At 45.2% G+C, this 18,505-nt stretch overlaps 1 protein-coding gene across 1 annotated transcript in view; it reads left to right on the forward strand.

The window, feature by feature from the left end:
* Positions 1–18,505, forward strand: part of LOC129837895 (nucleolar GTP-binding protein 2-like) — a 48,931-nt gene that overhangs the window by 27,484 nt on the left and 2,942 nt on the right. The window contains exons 7-13 of the mRNA XM_055904399.1: positions 615–773; positions 6,029–6,142; positions 6,795–6,923; positions 10,544–10,648; positions 11,362–11,520; positions 12,203–12,310; positions 12,858–13,603. Coding sequence (XP_055760374.1) covers positions 615–773; positions 6,029–6,142; positions 6,795–6,923; positions 10,544–10,648; positions 11,362–11,520; positions 12,203–12,310; positions 12,858–13,603 — 1,520 coding nt within the window. The remainder of the gene's footprint in view (positions 1–614; positions 774–6,028; positions 6,143–6,794; positions 6,924–10,543; positions 10,649–11,361; positions 11,521–12,202; positions 12,311–12,857; positions 13,604–18,505) is intronic.

The following is an 18,505-nucleotide window of genomic DNA, read 5'->3' on the forward strand; positions in this document are numbered from 1 at the left end:
CAATAGTACCACGTGTGACAGCTGTGAGCAGCCATCCGCATCCCCTAACAAGCCATTAGTCTACACAGCTGCTTTTCTCTCTCCATTCTTTCTGTGCACCTCTATCAGTTTTAAAATGTTATTTAGCCGTGATGGCGAGCTGGGGTGTGCATCCAGTGATGAGGTTGAATACGCGAGCGTATCACCTGTAAGAACAAGCAGGCCAGTCTGACTAGGCGTGGTCCCGTGTGGCTCAGTTGGTAGAGCATGGCGCTTGCAACGCCAGGGTTGTGGGTTCAATTCCCACGGGGGGACCAGGGTTCAATTCCCACGGGGGGACCAGGATAAATATGTATGAACTTTCCAATTTGTAAGTCGCTCTGGATAAGAGCGTCTGCTAAATGACTTAAATGTAAATGTAAATGTAGGCTTTGCAGTCATGCAGCCTCAGTCACTGCCATAGAGGAAAAATGGACCACAGTGACAGTCATGCTTGCGCCTTTACATCAGTGGATTTTTTTCTTCTGAAATATAGTGATTTGAGATGAGTTTAGATCAACTACGAACTCTCACTCCTGGTTATGCCCAAACCCTGACTCTGTCTTCCTCTCTCAATATCACTCCTTAACCCACAGGTGATAGACTCGTCAGACGTCATCATACAGGTGCTGGATGCCCGCGACCCCATGGGTACGCGCTCGCAGAGCATCGAGACCTACATGAGGAAGGAGAAGCCTTGGAAGCATCTGATCTTCGTGCTCAACAAGTGTGACCTTATCCCTACCTGGGTCACAGTAAGAGATCCCTTTACTCTATCCTGAGACAAATGCATGTGTAGGGGGGTAATAATTATTGTGTGTGCGTATTACACTGACAAAAATATCAATGCAACATGTAACGTGTTGGTCCCATGTTTCGTGAGCTGAAATAAAAGATCCCAGAAATGTTCCATATGCACAAATGTGTTTACATCCCTGATAGTGAGCATTTCTCCTTTGCCAAGATAATCCATCCACCTGACAGGTGTGGCATATCAAGAAGCTGATTAAACGGCATGATCATTACACAGTGCACCTTGTGCTGGGGACAATACAAAGCCAGTAAAGAACAAGAAGGCCTGCACACTTTTTCAAAGGCCAAATGTGCGGTTTTGTCACACAACACAATGCCAAACATCTCAAATGTTGAGGGAGTGTGCAATTGGCATGCTGACTGCAGGAATGTCCATCAGAGCTGTTACCAGATAAATTAACATGAAATGATCTACCATAAGCCGCATCCAACGTCGTTTTAGAGAATGTGAAAGTACGTCCTACCAGCCTCACGACTGCAGACCACGCTTAACCACGCCAGCCCAGGACCTCCACATCTGGCTTTTTCAACTGCGGGATCGTCTGAGACACCCGGACAGCTGATGAAACTGGGTTTGCACAACAAAAGAGTTTCTGCACAAACTGTCAGAAACCGTCTCAGGGAAGCTCCTCTGCGTGCTCGTCGCCCTCACCAGGGTCTTGACTGCTTTTCGGTGTTGTAACCGACTTCAGGGGCAAATGCTCAGCTTCAATGGCCTTTGGCATGCTGGAGAAGTGTGCTCTTCAGCGATGAATCCCGGTTTCAACCGTACCAGGCAGATGGCGTTTATGGTGTCGTGTTTGGGCGAGCAGTTTGCTGATGTCAATGTTGTGAACATGGTGCCCCATGGTGGTGGTGGGGTTGTGGTATGGGTAGGCATAAGCCACGGACAACTAGGTTTGCACATTTTGGGGAATATTCAGAGGTGGAAACTTTCCGTGGGAATTAACAGCAATATATGGGAATTAACGGGAATATATGGGAATTAATATTAATACCATTTAAATGTAGATGTTTTTTGCATTGGATATATTTACCATATCATGTTGGAGACAGAAATATAAGTATACATAATTGCAAATGATTAAATCATTCCAATAGAAATAAAAAAACTATTTAGAATACAAATTGAACTTCAATGAAATTAGTTGACTCATAACATAGGATGATTTCACTGAACATCAAAAGAAAGAGAATATTGAATGATCCCCACTGATCCATCGCGTCTCCCAAAAACGTTTTCAACATACATCTGTAAAATGATAGTCTAGAAACTAAAGCTTTGGTTGTCTTCCTCTCAGGCTTCCATGTCTTCTCTCTGGACCTCCTCAATGTCCACCTCTTGAACATCAGACTCTGAGGCCTCATCTTCAACGTCACATTCCAACCTTGTTAAAGATGGCTCATTGTCAGGCTCAAAAAGCCTAAAAATTGCCTGGATGGCGACCAATTTTTCAACCCTTGTCTTGGTCAGCCTGTTGCGTGCTTTGGTGTGTGTTCCCAAACAAGGACCAGTTGCGCTCTGAGGTGGCTGATGTTGGTGGGATTTGGAGGAGGATGGAGGCAACAGGGGAAAGAGCCTCAGGTCCACAAAGTCCCTTCCACCAGGTGGCTGATGAGATATGTTGGCACGACTGCCATATTGCATCTCCATCCCAAAGCCCTTGCTTGGAAGTGTACTCTGCCAGACTGCCAAGAACCTTGCTGTCATCCAGGCCAAGGTGGCGAGACACGGTAGTGATGACACCATAGGCCTTGTTGACCGCTGCACCCGAAAGGATGCTCTTGACAGGATGCTTGGGGTGCAACATGTACACTGCGGCATGTATGGGCTTCAGGCAGAAGTCTACACACTTTTTGATCCAGTTTCCCAGTCCCTGCCGATGGAAAAACATCCCCACAGCATGATCCTGCCACCACCATGCTTCACTGTGGGAATGTTATTCTCGAGGTGATGAGAGGTGTTGGGTTTGCGCCAGACAGCGTTTTCCTTGATCGCCAAAAAGCTCAATTTTAGTCTCATCTGACCAGAGTACTTTCTTCCATATGTCCGCATGCCTTGTGGCAAACACCAAATGTGTTTGCTTATTTTTTTCTTTAAGCAATGGCTTTTTTTCTGGCCACTCTTCCTCAAAGCCCAGCTCTGTGGAGTGTACGGCTTAAACTAGTCCTATGGACAGATACTCCAATCTCCGCTGTGGAGCTTTGCAGCTCCTTCAGGGTTGTCTTTGGTCTCTTGGTTTCTCTCTGATTAATGCCCTCCTTGCCTGGTCTGTGAGTTTTGGTGGGCGGCCCTCTTGGCAGGTTTGTTGTGGTGACATATTCTTTAAAAAAAATGTAATAATGCATTTAATGGTGCTCCGTGGGATGTTCAAAGTTTTGGATTTTTTTTTATAACTCAACCCTGATCTGTACTTCTCTACAACGTTGTCCCTGACCTGTTTGGAGAGCTCCTTGGTCTTCATGGTGCCACTTGCTAGTGGTGTTGCAGACTGTGGGGCCTTTCAGAACAGGTGTGTGTATATATACTGAGATCATGGGACACTTAGATTGCACACAGGTGGGCTTTATTTAACTAATTATGTGACTTCTGAAGGTAATTGTTTGCACCAGATCTTATTTAGGAGCTTCATAGCAAGGGGGTGAATGCATATGCACGTACCACTTTTCATATATATATTTTTTTAACAGGTAATAATACTTTTTGCTTCACCAGTTTGGACTATTTTGTGTATGTCCATTACTTGAAATCCAAATAAAAATCTATTTAAACTACAGGGTGCAATGCAACAAAATAGGAAAAACCCCAAGGGGAGTGAATACTTTTGCAAGGCACTGTATGTTTTAGGCTAGTCTAACCAGCAATAATGGCACACAAGCAAAAAACGGTGTCAGAAATCTTTAAAGGGGTGGCAGGTAGCTTAGTGGTTAGAGCGTTGGACTAGTAACCGAAAGGTTGCAAGATCGAATCCCCGAGCTGACAAGGTAAAAATCTGCCCCTGAACGAGGCAGTTAACCCACTGTTCCTAGGCCGTCATTGAAAATAAGAATTTGTTCTTAACTGACTTGCCTAGTTAAATAAAGGTTAAAAAAAATTTATCAGTAATTAAACAGTAATTCGTCTGATCATAATACATTTGCCAGCAGCATACCACCCTGCATACCATTGCTGGCTTGCTTCTGAAGCTAAGCAGGGAAGGTCCTGGTCAGTCCCTGGATTGGAGACCAGATGCTGCTGGAAGTGGTGTTGGAGGGCCAGTAGGAGGCACTCTTTCCTCTGGTCTAAAAATAAAAATATCCCAATGCCCCAGGGCAGTGATTGGGGACACTGCCCTGTGTAGGGTGCCGTCTTTCGGGTGGGACGTTAAACGGGTGTCCTGACTCTCTGAGGTCATTCAAGATCCCATGGCACTTATTGTAAGGGTAGGTGTGTTAACCCCAGTGTCCTGGCTAAATTCCCAATCTGGCCCTCAAACCATCAGTCACCTAATAAGTTTACCATCAGTCACCACCCAGTTTACGATTGGCTCATTCATCCCCCCTCCTCTCCCCTGTAACTATTCCCCAGGTCGTTGCTGTAAATGAGAATGTGTTCTCAGTCAACTTACCTGGTAAAATAACGGATATATAAAAAATAAAAATAAAGAAATGTATGTTTTATATTTTGGTAAAATGGTGCTATTCTATAATTTATGTATTCAAATAGCTAAAGGCTTCTTAAAAACTGAACATAGGTGAAGTGTCAAACTTATGGCTGAACAAAGATTGACATTTCTGAGTCATGAAGATCTATTTTTGATACTTTTTATAGTGAGGACCTTTTTAATGGGTTTTAAAAATTATTATTCACTACAAAACAGTATGTATCTAGTATGTGAAATCTAATGCCCAATATCTCGGAACTATGCTTTGTGCAGATAGAACCTTTTTATAGTCCTACAGACAAACGATTTTGTGACCATTGAGGCTACCAGACAGCCCTTTTCATTATTTTGTTTATGTAATAATTAATTTAGCAACAAATTCCTAATGCAAGCTTCGTAACTCAATTATCAATTCCAAGCAATTTTGACATGCTGTAAAACCAGCTATGCTAGTAATTGTTGCTTGATGCTCCGCCCCCACCCGACCTGTGTTGATTGAGAGCTTGCTGGTCCAATCAGAGGGCCGACTGTGCGTTTCACTAGCCAATCAGTTTTATTTCATGTGCGATGCTGTCTGGCTGCATGGTGAGTAGTGACAAAAACATGCCCAGATAATTTCCAAGTCTAAGTCGAGTCCAGAGTCTTAAGGCTCCAAGTCTCAAGTTTTATTTTCTATCAAGTCGCATCTCAAGTCATCATTGTGATTTGGGTCCGTCTCGAGTCCAAGTCGTGTGACTCGAGTCCACACCTCTGGCCAAGCCTACACATGTACCCCGTTCACTCTGTTGTGCCGGCCCAAACTGTACTCAGCTGAGTTTCTTTTCACATTGTCTTTTTCAACACGGTTCCAGCAACTATGGCGGATGGAAAATAAACCAGTTTGGTTTGGCTCAGTAGTGTTTGATCAAAGACTGGCAATGCCTTCTATGCCAATTGTTTTCTGGAGTGAGTTGATGTTTTCGGGAGTTTTATGTAAGTAGTTATCCACAACTCTTTTTTTTTTTCAATCCCGTATCATGCTTGCTCTACCTTGACAAAGGATAGCTTGTGGCCTCAAATAACATGTGTGTGGATTCGGGGGTCACCAAAACAGGAAGGATGGTGTCCGCGCCAACTGTTTTCATGATGTGCTGCGGGATTTTGCTGTCGTGTCAGTAGAATACACTAGAGATGCACTGTTATGAATGAATGTCAGACTTACATTGGAATGACACATTGTTTGTGCCTGTTTTAAATGGGTTATTCTTCAGTGCTAATCTTGTGTAACCACCCCTCATATATTATTTACTCCATCAGCATCAGAGAAGATGCTGCCCGACCCCTAGAGTAACGATACATTTCTAGACATAAATTGTTCAATGGCCAACTGAATTGTGCGTACTTGCAGGATATTTGATGTGTTTGACATTCGCCTGGTTTGTACACTACTATCGACATACTTTCCTTTCATACTGACACACGTGCTGTGCAAACTAATTACAATTTCACATAGAGTAAATGTATGTCCATGTCTGTCTGACTTAGGTCTGTCTGTTTTGTTGTCTTCGAACCAGAAACGCTGGGTAGCCGTGCTCTCCGCCGAGTACCCCACCCTGGCCTTCCATGCCAGCCTCACCAACTCGTTTGGCAAGGGCTCCCTCATCCAACTCCTTAGGCAGTTTGGCAAGGTAGGCACCGCCTTCTCACACACGAGTCCCCCACTCCACACGGACCGAACTAACCTCCCCATTTGGTCAAAAGTAGGTCACTAAGGAGCAGAGGTTGGTACAAATGGCCAACTTTTGTCATGGCACCCGACTCTAAACATCCTTATGAGCATACGGCGCCGCACGGGGGCCTCACATCTGCTGCCGAGCTATTTTTGGTACGCACGAGCCATAAAACAGGGCCTTGGATGCTCAGAGGAGAGCACAGGCTTAGTTAACATAAATCAAGTTGAAAGGTATATCGCTGACATTTTCTCTGTTGGGTTTAAGATAACTGTGTTGAGTAGGAAACATACCAATGTTGCCATGATCGGGTTGTACAAAAACCAATGGCTGTTAGAATTTTACCTTTTGGGGAAAAAGTTTAGAGACTAATATTTATGCCTACCTCTTGGTTTTGACAGATTTTTGATCCATGGTGTAGACTTATCTGCTTCAGTAGCTTTTTTCTGCTGGTGAAAACAAGCTTTTTTAGGTTACGTGATCACATGTTTTATTAGTATTGGCCTACATCAAAGTGTGGTCTGGAGTTGTTGCTGTCCGGAATTGAAGACAGGCTAAGTATAGACTGTTGTTCAGGAAACTGCTATTTTAACTTGTTTTGCCTCTTCAGCTCCACACAGACAAGAAGCAGATCAGCGTTGGGTTCATCGGCTACCCCAACGTGGGAAAGAGCTCTGTCATCAACACGCTACGCTCCAAGAAGGTCTGCAACGTGGCACCCCTCGCCGGTGAGACCAAGGTATGGTATTGTTCCCCTCAAAAATACCTTTTTAAAATAACACTTGAACATAAGCCCATATTGATACCTGGGGTGTCATGATGAGCAATGTACATACGTCCATGTAATCTCAATAATGGCCAATGCAGGGGGGGACGATCTCACGCAATTCCCTTGATTGCTAAGAGAGAGCACAGAATAGAATGTTGCAGGCTGCATTGTTTGTGTATCAGTGTGCTACTTATATCCTAAGTAACTTCCCAACGATGCGCTGAAGTATATGTATTTAAACCCTCCGCCTCGATTATACACGTCTGATACCTGGCAGAGACATGGCCAAAAAGCAAAAAACAGTAACCCTCATCCTTCATTTCCTCTCTCTGGACCTGTTCATCCTGTTTGGAACCAAACGGTGGATCTGGAGGTCTGGAAACCCCACTGAGGGTGATGCTATCGGAGCTGGCCGTCTGTTGCCAGAGCTGTGAGCGTGCAAACGAGATCCAAGTTTTTTTCCTTTCTCCCCTTTGGGATCTATCAGATCGGCGCGTAACCAGCGAGAGTTTATCGCCCAATGCAAGGTGGCTCTCGCCAGAGGCTGCTAGCGCCTGTCTGCCTGTCTGTGGCCAAACAAGGTTGTTCAGTATTAGGCTGGCCCTCCTGTCTCTAACTCTCTCACACCCCGGTTGTTTGAATGGATGTGCAATGCGTTTGTTTCTGTGTAAAAAAAAAAAAAGAAGCTTGTAAAATATTTCCTTCCATCGTCCAAATGGGGATATGAGTATTGGTTTTCAGGCAGAAGAGAAAGCAATGTGATTCTCAGTACAGTAGCAAGCTCCTCTCAAAAGCAGGAGACCTTCTTACCAGGGGTTGAAACTGAAATAATTTTCCTATTTTGTGTTCCTCGAAATCGATACTTTTTAAAATTTACCTCAACATTAAATTACTTCACCAATGGATAGAGAGCCGCTTGCTATGGAGCGGGCAAGCTATGTACATGCATTGGACAGACAAGTGTACACTGCGTGCACAATTATTAGGCAAATTGTATTCCTCAGGATTCATTTTATTGTTGATCAATCAAATGTTATTTACCTCAAACCTGAGTGTTTAACAAAGGAAAAGTGAGTTTTGTCTTTCTCAGGGGAATATATGTGTGCACAATTATTAAGCAACTAAATTACAAAAATAATTTCCCCCAACTCACTTGTTTATTCTACATTTTTAGAGTAAGTGTAACAGATAAGTAACACAAAATGACAATTAATAAAAATGTTGGCCATTCAAAAATATTCAATAACTGCCATGAGCCTTCCATCCATGAAGTCTGTCTGTTCACGATCAACTTTTGCTGAAGCAGCAACCTCAGCCTCCCAAATGCTGTTCAAAGAGGTGTATTGTCTTCCCTCAGGTTTGAGAAGGGCCCAGAAGTTCTCAATAGGATTTAAGTCAGGTGAGGAAGGGGGCCAGGTCATTATTCGGGCATCTTTGAGGCCCTTGCTGGCTAGCCAAGCAGTGGAGTACTTGGATGCATGTGATGGATGAAAATCATGGCCTTCTTGAATGCTGACAACTTCTTCCTGTACCACTGCTTGAAGGAAGAATCTTCCAGAAACTGGCAGTAGGTTTGGGAGTTGAGTTTCAGTCCATCTTCAACCCGAAAAGGTTCAACTACCTCATCCTTAATGATAGCAGGCCATACCAGTACCCGTCCTCCACCTCGCTGGAGCCTGACTCGAAGTGGTGCCCTGTGTCCATTACTGATCCAGCCACGGGCCCGTCCATCAAGAGTCACTCTCATTTCATCTGTCCATAAAACCTTTGGGCAAAAAAAAACATACCTGAAGACAGATCTTTCAATTTTGACGCTTCAACTTGTGAATCTTATTCAGTGGTGGTCGTGTTTCAGCCTTCTTGACCTTGGCCAGGTCTCTGAGCACCTTGTACTTCTGGACACTCCAGGTAGGTTACAGTTCTGGAATATGGTGGCGCTAGAGGATAATGGGTTCCTGGTAGCTTGACGCTTAATTCCTCTCAAGTCTTTTGCAGTTAATTTGCGCCTTTTCTTCTCCATGCGTTTTGACTATTGGCATCAAAGCGTTTGAACTTTTCAGTGTCAACATTTCTATAGGCTATGCAACTGAGTGAGAAAACAGAATGATGGCTTCTATTAAAAATAAGAGGATCCCATCAGCTTTCTATAGGCTAGGTCTACTATATTTATATCTCAACTTTCCTAGTATTAAGCACATTGCTTGTCTTTGCAACAGGAGTATAGCCTACCTGGCAGGCATGAAAATGAACCACGGGAAAAGCATCCTCCATTTGCTATTTAAGCATAGATGACATGTCTTTTTTCCCCCTGCCCCTGTTTCGAGACAGGTGTATGGTAATGGTCCATTGTAAATCAAAATACATTTCAGATTTGATTTAGTATATGTAAAGAATATTTAAATCAAGAATAGTTTGAGTTACAATATTAGCCTATCACTTGTGAATGATGCCCAGTGTAAGGCAAGAAACGATGCATACCTTTTTTTGGCGACTTCAAATCAAACATTATTTGTCACATGCGCCAAATACAAGTGTAGACCTTACCGTGAAATGCTTCCTTACAAGCCCTTAACTCTTCTTGAACTGCACTGTTGGTTAAGAAAATATTTACCAAATGAAGTATAAAAGTAACACAATAACATAACAATAACAAGGCTATATACAGGGGGTACTGGTACCGAGTCAGTGTGCAGGGGTACAGGTTAGTTGAGGTAATTTGTACATGTAGGTATGGGTAAAGTGACTATGCATAGATAATAAACAGTAGCAGTAGCAGTGTACAAAACAAATGGAAGGGCGGTGTCAATGTAAATAGTCCGGTGGCCACTTGATTAATTGTTCAGCAGATTTATGGCTTGGGGGTAGAAGCTGTTGAGGAGCCTTTTGATCCTAGACTTGGCGCTCTGGTACCGCTTGCCGTGCGGTAGCAGAGAAAACAGGCTATGACTTGGGTGACTGGAGTCTCTGACAATATTTTGGGCTTTCCACTTCACCGCCTATTATATAGATCCTGGATGGCAGGAATCTTGGCCCAGTGATGTACTGGGCCGTACGCACTACCCTCTGTAGTGGCTTACGGTCAGATGCCAAGCAGTTGCCATACCAGGCGGTGATGCAACCGGTCAGGATGCTCTCGATGGTGCAGCTATAGAACTGAGTTTCAAGTTTGAGGAAGATAATTTTCACCATAAAAATGCACCTTTATAATAAAAGCATTAAATGCATAATCGCATTTGCGGTCCCTTTTGATAATGGTGTTTTCCCGCTAATGGCAGAATACAATAATTCAACTTTTGTACTATGGGGGATAGTAGATTGACAAAAGCTAGTGCTTTTGCTGGTCGCTAGTCCTACTCACCTTGTTGGCTGACGAAAAGTAAATGTGGACAGTTCTGCGGTGTGCTCTGAAGGGTCTGTCCTCTTTTTAAGATCTGTTTTGTTTATGTTGATGCAGTAGCGTCTTCATTTCTGCTACATTATCAAATGAAATGAAATTGTCCCAAACCGGTGAGTTCTTGTGAATAGGTTCTGAGTAGAAAGTCATTAGACCCTGTGATTTAGCTGTCCTTGGGCCCGGTCTCTTCTTCCAGGTGTGGCAGTACATCACCCTGATGCGACGCATCTTCCTCATTGACTGTCCTGGTGTAGTTTACCCCTCTGAAGACAGCGAGAGCGACATCGTGTTGAAAGGAGTGGTATGTTATTTTTCTCCATCAATAATCTATATGGTTGTTTTGTTTGTAGTAAACCATTTTTTATTATTTTATTTGAGCAGGCAGGGCTATACAGTGAGCTCAAAGTATTGGGACAGTGGAAAATAGTTTTTGGCTCTGTACTCCAGCACTTTGGATTTGAAATGGTTAAAGTGCAGATGGTCAGCTTTAATTTGAGGGTATTTTCATCCATGTTGGGTAATCTGTTTGGAAATTACTTTTAGGGGACTAAAAATATTGGGACAAATTCACTTGTGTATTAAGGTCGTCAAAAGGTGAGTATTTGGTCCCATATTCCCAGCATGCAATGATTTCATCAAGCTTGTGACGCCAAACTTGTTGGATGCCTTTTCTGTTTGTTTAAGTTACGTTTCAGATCATGTTGTGCCCAATAGAAATGAAAGGTGGATCATTTTGGAGTCACTTTCATGGTGAATAGAATGTTTCTGAACACTTGTATATTAATGTGGATACTACCATGATTACAGATAGTCCTGAATGAATAGTGAATAATGATGGGTGAGAAAGTTAGATGAACAAATATCATACCCCCCCCCCCCCCCTAATGGTGAGAGATTAGCATGTCTTGGGGGTATGATATTTGTGCATCTAACTTTCTCCCTGATCATTTTTTTTTATACTTCCATGTCTAAACCTGTAGCATTGTCATTGTATGCTTCACTGCTGTTTCCCAGGTGCAAGTGGAGAAGATCCGTAACCCGGAGGAGCATATCCCGGCAGTGCTAGAGCGGGCCAAACCAGAGTACATCCAGAAGACGTACCGCATCCCCACCTGGAGCTCCCCAGAGGACTTCCTGGAGAAACTGGCGATGCGCATGGGCAAACTCCACAAGGTCACTGCCTGGGTCATATTCATTAGCGCACACTGTAGGAAAATATTTTAACGGAAAACAACAAGTGTTTCTTATTGGACACGACCGGATAGTCCCTCCCTGTTTCAGTCAGTTGTCTCGTTTGGTACTTAATTAACATAACCCTGGAGTGTATCAATGGGGGCTGAAGTCACGGTACAGGGTAATTGTCCGTAGGCTGTTGGTCGCCCCCAGATCCATTTGTGCTTCATCGCCAGCTCTTATGGTTGTTGTTTGGCATGCTAATGACCATATGGATTGGCAAGACAACACAGATCTGAGACCACCAGGCTACATAGCCTGGGCTGCTTGTCTTCATTTCTGACCATCTTTCATCTACCTGAATGATCTTTTATAACTCTTTGTGGTTAAGGGAATTTGAATGTCACAATATACTTTAGTCCTGAAAGGTGTGTGTTATATTCAGGATGTATCTTTTGTGTAGTTGACAAGCTGTAGGTCAGTGGTACAACTTATCTTCCCTAAATATACACTCTGTTTTTGTATGGGCCATTTTTTGGATCAGTTTGAAATTCAACACTTGACCCTAAAGCTTATTTAGAACCCATAAATCCCGAGTGGATTATAAGCTCTAAATAAGGACACTCCATTTATTCTTACTTTATTTCCTTCTCATGTTTCCCTAATGTATTATCTGTTGCAGGGTGGTGAGCCAGACCTTACCTGTGTCGCCAAAATGGTGCTGAACGACTGGCAGAGAGGACGCATCCCCTTCTTCGTAAAACCCCCTGGCTGTGAGGGAGAGCATGAGGTGAGGTGGACGAACGGCTGGAATAAAACTCTCTTCCTCGCATACGAAAATAAAGAGACATTCTCAACAGTAATGTTAGCACATATTCTGGTTGTAGTCTGCCACCCTCTGCCTAAACATAAAATATCATCACAGGCCTTGCCAAGAGTGCATGCATGGTCACATTGACTTTGCTCAAGTTATCCTTTTTATTAGATTTATTTGACAAGTAAAAATCGATAAAGCTGCTCCAGCCGGGGACAACGATGCATACATTAAAATGATTGAGGCTAAAACCCAAAGTCGTATTTTTGTTGTGGTCCTCTCAGGTGAGCAATATTGTCCACTCAATCTGAAATGTACACATGGTCTGCATGCATCCCAATTCTCTCCCTTTCTCCTGCAGTGTGCACTTGCACACTCCCCATTGGATCGGTGTAAGCATTGGCTGGAGGGAGTTTCCATCATTTTTAAATCCACGTCGAATGAGTGTGCAAGTGCACACTTCAGGAGAATCGGAACCTAGCCATGATTATGAAAGTTGTACTGACTGGTGTGTTGTTTTCAGGGCAAGGATATACTGCCAGTGGAGGGGGCACCAGAAGCTACAGAGCGTGTACAGGAAGAAGGAGCAACAGAGGAGCAGAGCGAGGAGGTGGTGGCTGCCGTGTTGGCCGAGCAGGAGGCCCAGCAGCAGCAGAAACACAAACATGAGCAGGAGGCCCAGCAGCAGCAGAAACACAAACATGAGCAGGAGGCCCAGCAGCAGCAGAAACACAAACATGAGCAGGAGGCCCAGCAGCAGCAGAAACACAAACATGAGCAGGAGGCCCAGCAGCAGCAGAAACACAAACATGAGCAGGAGGCCCAGCAGCAGCAGAAACACAAACATGAGCAGGAGGCCCAGCAGCAGCAGAAACACAAACATGAGCAGGAGGCCCAGCAGCAGCAGAAACACAAACATGAGCAGGTGCAGAAGATTCTCTCCAACGTCCGGCAGAACTTCGGCAAGATCAATGTGGCGCCCGAGTTCAACGATGAAGACCTGGCACCCGTGCAGACCGCCTACCTCGTTTTCTCGGACCTGTCCGGCTCAGCCGTGGATGAGGAAGATGAAAATGGAGATGAAGAGAAGGGGGGTGGGGAGACAGCAGCTGGAGATGCTGAGGGTGCCGCCACCACCCCAGCCGGTCAGCCTGCCAAGGTGGAGGAAAAAAAGAGTTCGCGTGAGACGATCCGCGAGCTGGATGGGAAGATTGCAAAGTACAAGCAGTTCCTGGACCGGGCCAGACTCAAGCGCTTCTCCGCCATCCGGTTTGTCTTATTCTTCTCCGTTCTCCCCACCACTTATCATTTCAGTCTTGTTCTGAAGATGTGCTTTATTATTTTCTAATAAACCCACATCAACCCCGGTTCTTGTCCAAAAGACCGGCATAGCTCTGTCCCAAGTGGCACCCTATTCCCTAGATAGTGAACTACAAAAGTAGTGCTCCATGTAGGAAATAGGATGCCATTTGGGACGAAGCCATAGAGAGATGAAGGGTGCCTGGGTCCTTTGAGGTGAAACATGCCCTGTTTTTCACTGTCCAGGCACCTGGGGATTGGCAGCTGCTCATACCGTTCTGTCTGATAGATGGGGTTTTCGATCACCATTTATGTCATGTTCCGCGCACTCACCAACTGTCTCTCTCGCTGGTGAACGTCAGCTCACGCCCTCGCTCAACAACGTCAATTTTTCACCTTTATTTAACCAGGCAAGTTTGAGGCAAGTTTGAGAACAAGTTCTCATTTACAACTGCGACCTGGCCAAGATAAAGCAAAGCAGTTCGACACATATAACAACAGAGTTACACATGGAGTAAAACAAACATACAGTCAATAATACAGTAGAAAAATAAGTATATGCAATGTGAGCAAATTAGGTAAGGGAGGTAAAGGCAATAAATAGGCCATGGTGGCAAAGTAAATACACTGCTCAAAAAAATAAAGGGAACACTTAAACAACACAATGTAACTCCAAGTCAATCACACCTCTGTGAAATCAAACTGTCCACTTAGGAAGCAACACTGATTGATAATAAATTTCACATGCTGTTGTGCAAATGGAATAGACAACAGGTGGAAATTATAGGCAATTAGCAAGACACCCCCAATAAAGGAGTGGTTCTGCAGGTGGTGACCACAGACCACTTCTCAGTTCCTATGCTTCCTGGCTGATGTTTTGGTCACTTTTGAATGCTGGCGGTGCTTTCACTCTAGTGGTAGCATGAGACGGAGTCTACAACCCACACAAGTGGCTCAGGTAGTGCAGCTCATCCAGGATGACACATCAATGTGAGCTGTCGCAAGAAGGTTTGCTGTGTCTGTCAGCGTAGTGTCCAGAGCATGGAGGCGCTACCAGGAGACAGGCCAGTACATCAGGAGATGTGGAGGAGGCCGTAGGAGGGCAACAACCCAGCAGCAGGACCGCTACCTCCGCCTTTGTGCAAGGAGGAGCAGGAGGAGCACTGCCAAAGCCCTGCAAAATGACCTCCAGCAGGCCACAAATGTGCATGTGTCTGCTCAAACGGTCAGAAACAGACTCCATGAGGGTGGTATGAGGGCCCGACGTCCACAGGTGGGGGTTGTGCTTACAGCCCAACACCGTGCAGGACGTTTGGCATTTGCCAGAGAACACCAAGATTGGCAAATTCGCCACTGGCGCCCTGTGCTCTTCACAGATGAAAGCAGGTTCACACTGAGCACGTGACAGAGTCTGGAGATGCCGTGGAGAACGTTCTGCTGCCTGCAACATCCTCCAGCATGACCGGTTTGGCGGTGGGTCAGTCATGGGGTGGGGTGGCATTTCTTTGTGGGGCCGCACAGCCCTCCATGTGCTCGCCAGAGGTAGCCTGACTGCCATTAGGTACCGAGATGAGATCCTCAGACCCCTTGTGAGACCATATGCTGGTGCGGTTGGCCCTGGGTTCCTCCTAATGCAAGACAATGCTAGACCTCATGTGGCTGGAGTGTGTCAGCAGTTCCTGCAAGAGGAAGGCATTGATGCTATCGACTGGCCCGCCCGTTCCTCAGACCTGAATCCAATTGAGCACATCTGGGACATCATGTCTCGCTCCATCCACCAACGCCACGTTGCACCACAGACTGTCCAGGAGTTGGCGGATGCTTTAGTCCAGGTCTGGGAGGAGATCCCTCAGGAGACCATCCACCACCTCATCAGGAGCATGCCCGGGCGTTGTAGGGAGGTCATACAGGCACGTGGAGGCCACACACACTACTGAGCCTCATTTTGACTTGTTTTAAGGACATTACATCAAAGTTGGATCAGCCAGTAGTGTGGTTTTCCACTTTACTTTTGAGTGTGACTCCAAATCCAGACCTCCATGGGTTGATAAATGTGATTTCCATTGATCATTTTTGTGTGATTTTGTTGTCAGCACATTCAACTATGTAAAGAAAAAAGTATTTAATAAGAATATTTCATTCATTCAGATCTAGGATGTGTTATTTTAGTGTTCCCTTTATTTTTTTGAGCAGTGTACAATATAGCAATTAAAACACTGGAATGGTAGATTTGACAGTAGATGAGTGTGCAAAGTAGAAATACTGGGATGCAAAGGAGCTAAATAAATACAGTAGGGGTAGAGGTAGTTGTTTGGGCTATTTATAGATGGGCTATGTACAGGTGCAGTGATCTGTGAGCTGCTCTGACAGCTGGTGCTTAAAGCTAGTGAGGGAGATAAGTGTTTCCAGTTTCAGAGATTTTTGTAGTTCATTCCAGTCATTGGCAGCAGAGAACTGGAAGGAGAGGTGGCCAAAGGAAGAATTGGTTTTGGGAGGTGACAAGAGAGATATACCTGCTGGAGCGCGTGCTACAGGTGGGTGCTGCTATGGTGACCAGCGAGCAGAGATAAGGCGGGACTTTACCTAGCAGGGTCTTGTAGATGACCTGGAGCCAGTGGGTCTGGCGACGAGTATGAAGCGAGGGCCAACCAACGAGAGCGTACAGGTCGCAGTGGTGGGAAGTATATGGGGCTTTGGTGACAAAACGGATGGCACTGTGATAGACTGCATCCAATTTGTTGAGTAGGGTGTTGGAGGCTATTTTGTAAATGACATCGCCGAAGTCGAGGATCGGAAGATGGTCAGTTTTACGAGGGTATGTTTGGCAGCATGGGTGAAGGATGCTTTGTTGCGAAATAGGAAGCCAATTCTAGATTTAACTTTGGATTGGAGATGTTTTATGTGAGTCTGGAAGGAGAGTTTACAGTCTAACCAGACACCTAGGTATTTGTAGTTGTCAGAACCGTCCAGAGTAGTGATGCTGGACGGGCGGGCAGGTGCAGGCAGCGATCGGTTGAAGAGCATGCATTTAGTCTTACTTGTATTTAAGAGCAGTTGGAGGCCACAGAACGAGAGTTGTATGGCATTGAAGCTCGTCTGGAGGGTTAACACAGTGTCCAAAGAAGGGCCAGAAGTATACAGAATGGTGTTGTCTGCGTAGAGGTGGATCAGAGACTCACCAGCAGCAAGAGCAACATCATTGATGTATACAGAGAAGAGAGTCGGCCCAAGAATTGAACCCTGTGGCACCCCCATAGAGACTGCCAGAGGCCTGGACAACAGGCCCTCAGATTTGACACACTGAACTCTGTCGGAGAAGTAGTTGGTGAACCAGGCGAGGCAATCATTTGAAAAACCAAGGCTGTTGAGTCTGCCGGTGAGGATGTGGTGATTGACAGAGTCGAAAGCCTTGGCCATGTCAATGAATACGGCTGCACAGTATTGTTTCTTATCGATGGCGGTTAAGATATCGTTTAGGACCTTGAGCGTGGCTGAGGTGCACCCATGACCAGCTCTGAAACCAGATTGCATAGCGGATAAGGTACAGTGGGATTCGAAATGGTCGGTGATCTGTTTGTTAACTTGGCGTTCGAAGACCTTAGAAAGGCAGGGTAGGATAGATATAGGTCTGTAGCAGTTTGGGTCAAGAGTTTCCCCCCTTTTGAAGAGGGGGATGACCGCAGCTGCTTTCCGATCTTTGGGAAACTCAGACGACACGAAAGAGAGGTTGAACAGGCTATTAATAGGGGTTGCAACAATTTCGGCAGATAATTTTAGAAAGGGTCCAGATTGTCTAGCCCGGCTGATTTGTGGGGGTCCAGATTTTGCAGCTCTTTCAGAACATCAGCTGACTGGATTTGGGAGGAGAAATGGGGAAGGCTTGGGCAAGTTTCTGTAGGGGGTGCAGTGCTGTTGACCGGGGTAGGGGTAGCCAGGTGGAAAGCATGGCCAGCTGTAGAAAAATGCTTATTGAAATTCTCAATTATAGTGGATTTATCCGTGGTGACAGAGTTTCCTATCCTCGGTGCAGTGGGCAACTGGGAGGAGGTGCTCTTATTCTCCATGGACTTTACAATGTCCCAGAACCTTTTTGAGTTTGTGTTGCAGGAAGCAAATTTCTGCTTGAAAAAGCTAGCCTTGGCTTTTCTAACTGCCTGTGTATATTGGTTTCTAACTTCCCTGAAAAGTTGCATTTCACGGGGGCTGTTCGATGCTAATGCAGAACGCCACAGGATGTTTTTGTGTTGGTTAAGGGCAGTCAGGTCTGGAGAGAACCACGGGCTGTATCTGTTCCTGGTTCTACATTCCTTGAATGGGGCATGCTTATTTAAGATGGTGAGGAAGGCATTTTTAAAGAATAACCAGGCATCCTCTACTGACGGGATGAGGTCAATATCCTTCCAGGATACCCGGGCCAGGTCGATTAGAAAGGCCTGCTCGCTGAAGTGTTTCAGGGAGCGTTTGACAGTGATGAGTGGAGGTCGTTTGACCGCTGACCCATTACGGATGCAGGCAATGAGGCAGTGATCGCTGAGATCTTGGTTGAAAACAGCAGAGGTGAATTTAGAGGTCAAGTTGGTTAGGATGATATCTATGAGGGTGCCCGTGTTTACGGCTTTGGGGTTGTACCTGGTAGGTTCATTGATAATTTGTGTGAGATTGAGGGCATCAAGCTTAGATTGTAGAATGGCCGGGGTGTTAAGCATGTCACAGTTTAGATCACCTTGCAGTACGAGCTCTGAAGATAGATGGGGGGCAATCAGTTCACATATGGTGTCCAGAGCACAGCTGGGGGCAGAGGGTGGTCTATAGCAGGCGGCAACGGTGAGAGACTTGTTTTTAGAGAGGTGGATTTTTAAAAGTAGAAGTTCA

This window comes from Salvelinus fontinalis, chromosome 38, assembly GCF_029448725.1.
Source record: "Salvelinus fontinalis isolate EN_2023a chromosome 38, ASM2944872v1, whole genome shotgun sequence".
Classification (NCBI taxonomy): domain Eukaryota; kingdom Metazoa; phylum Chordata; class Actinopteri; order Salmoniformes; family Salmonidae; genus Salvelinus; species Salvelinus fontinalis.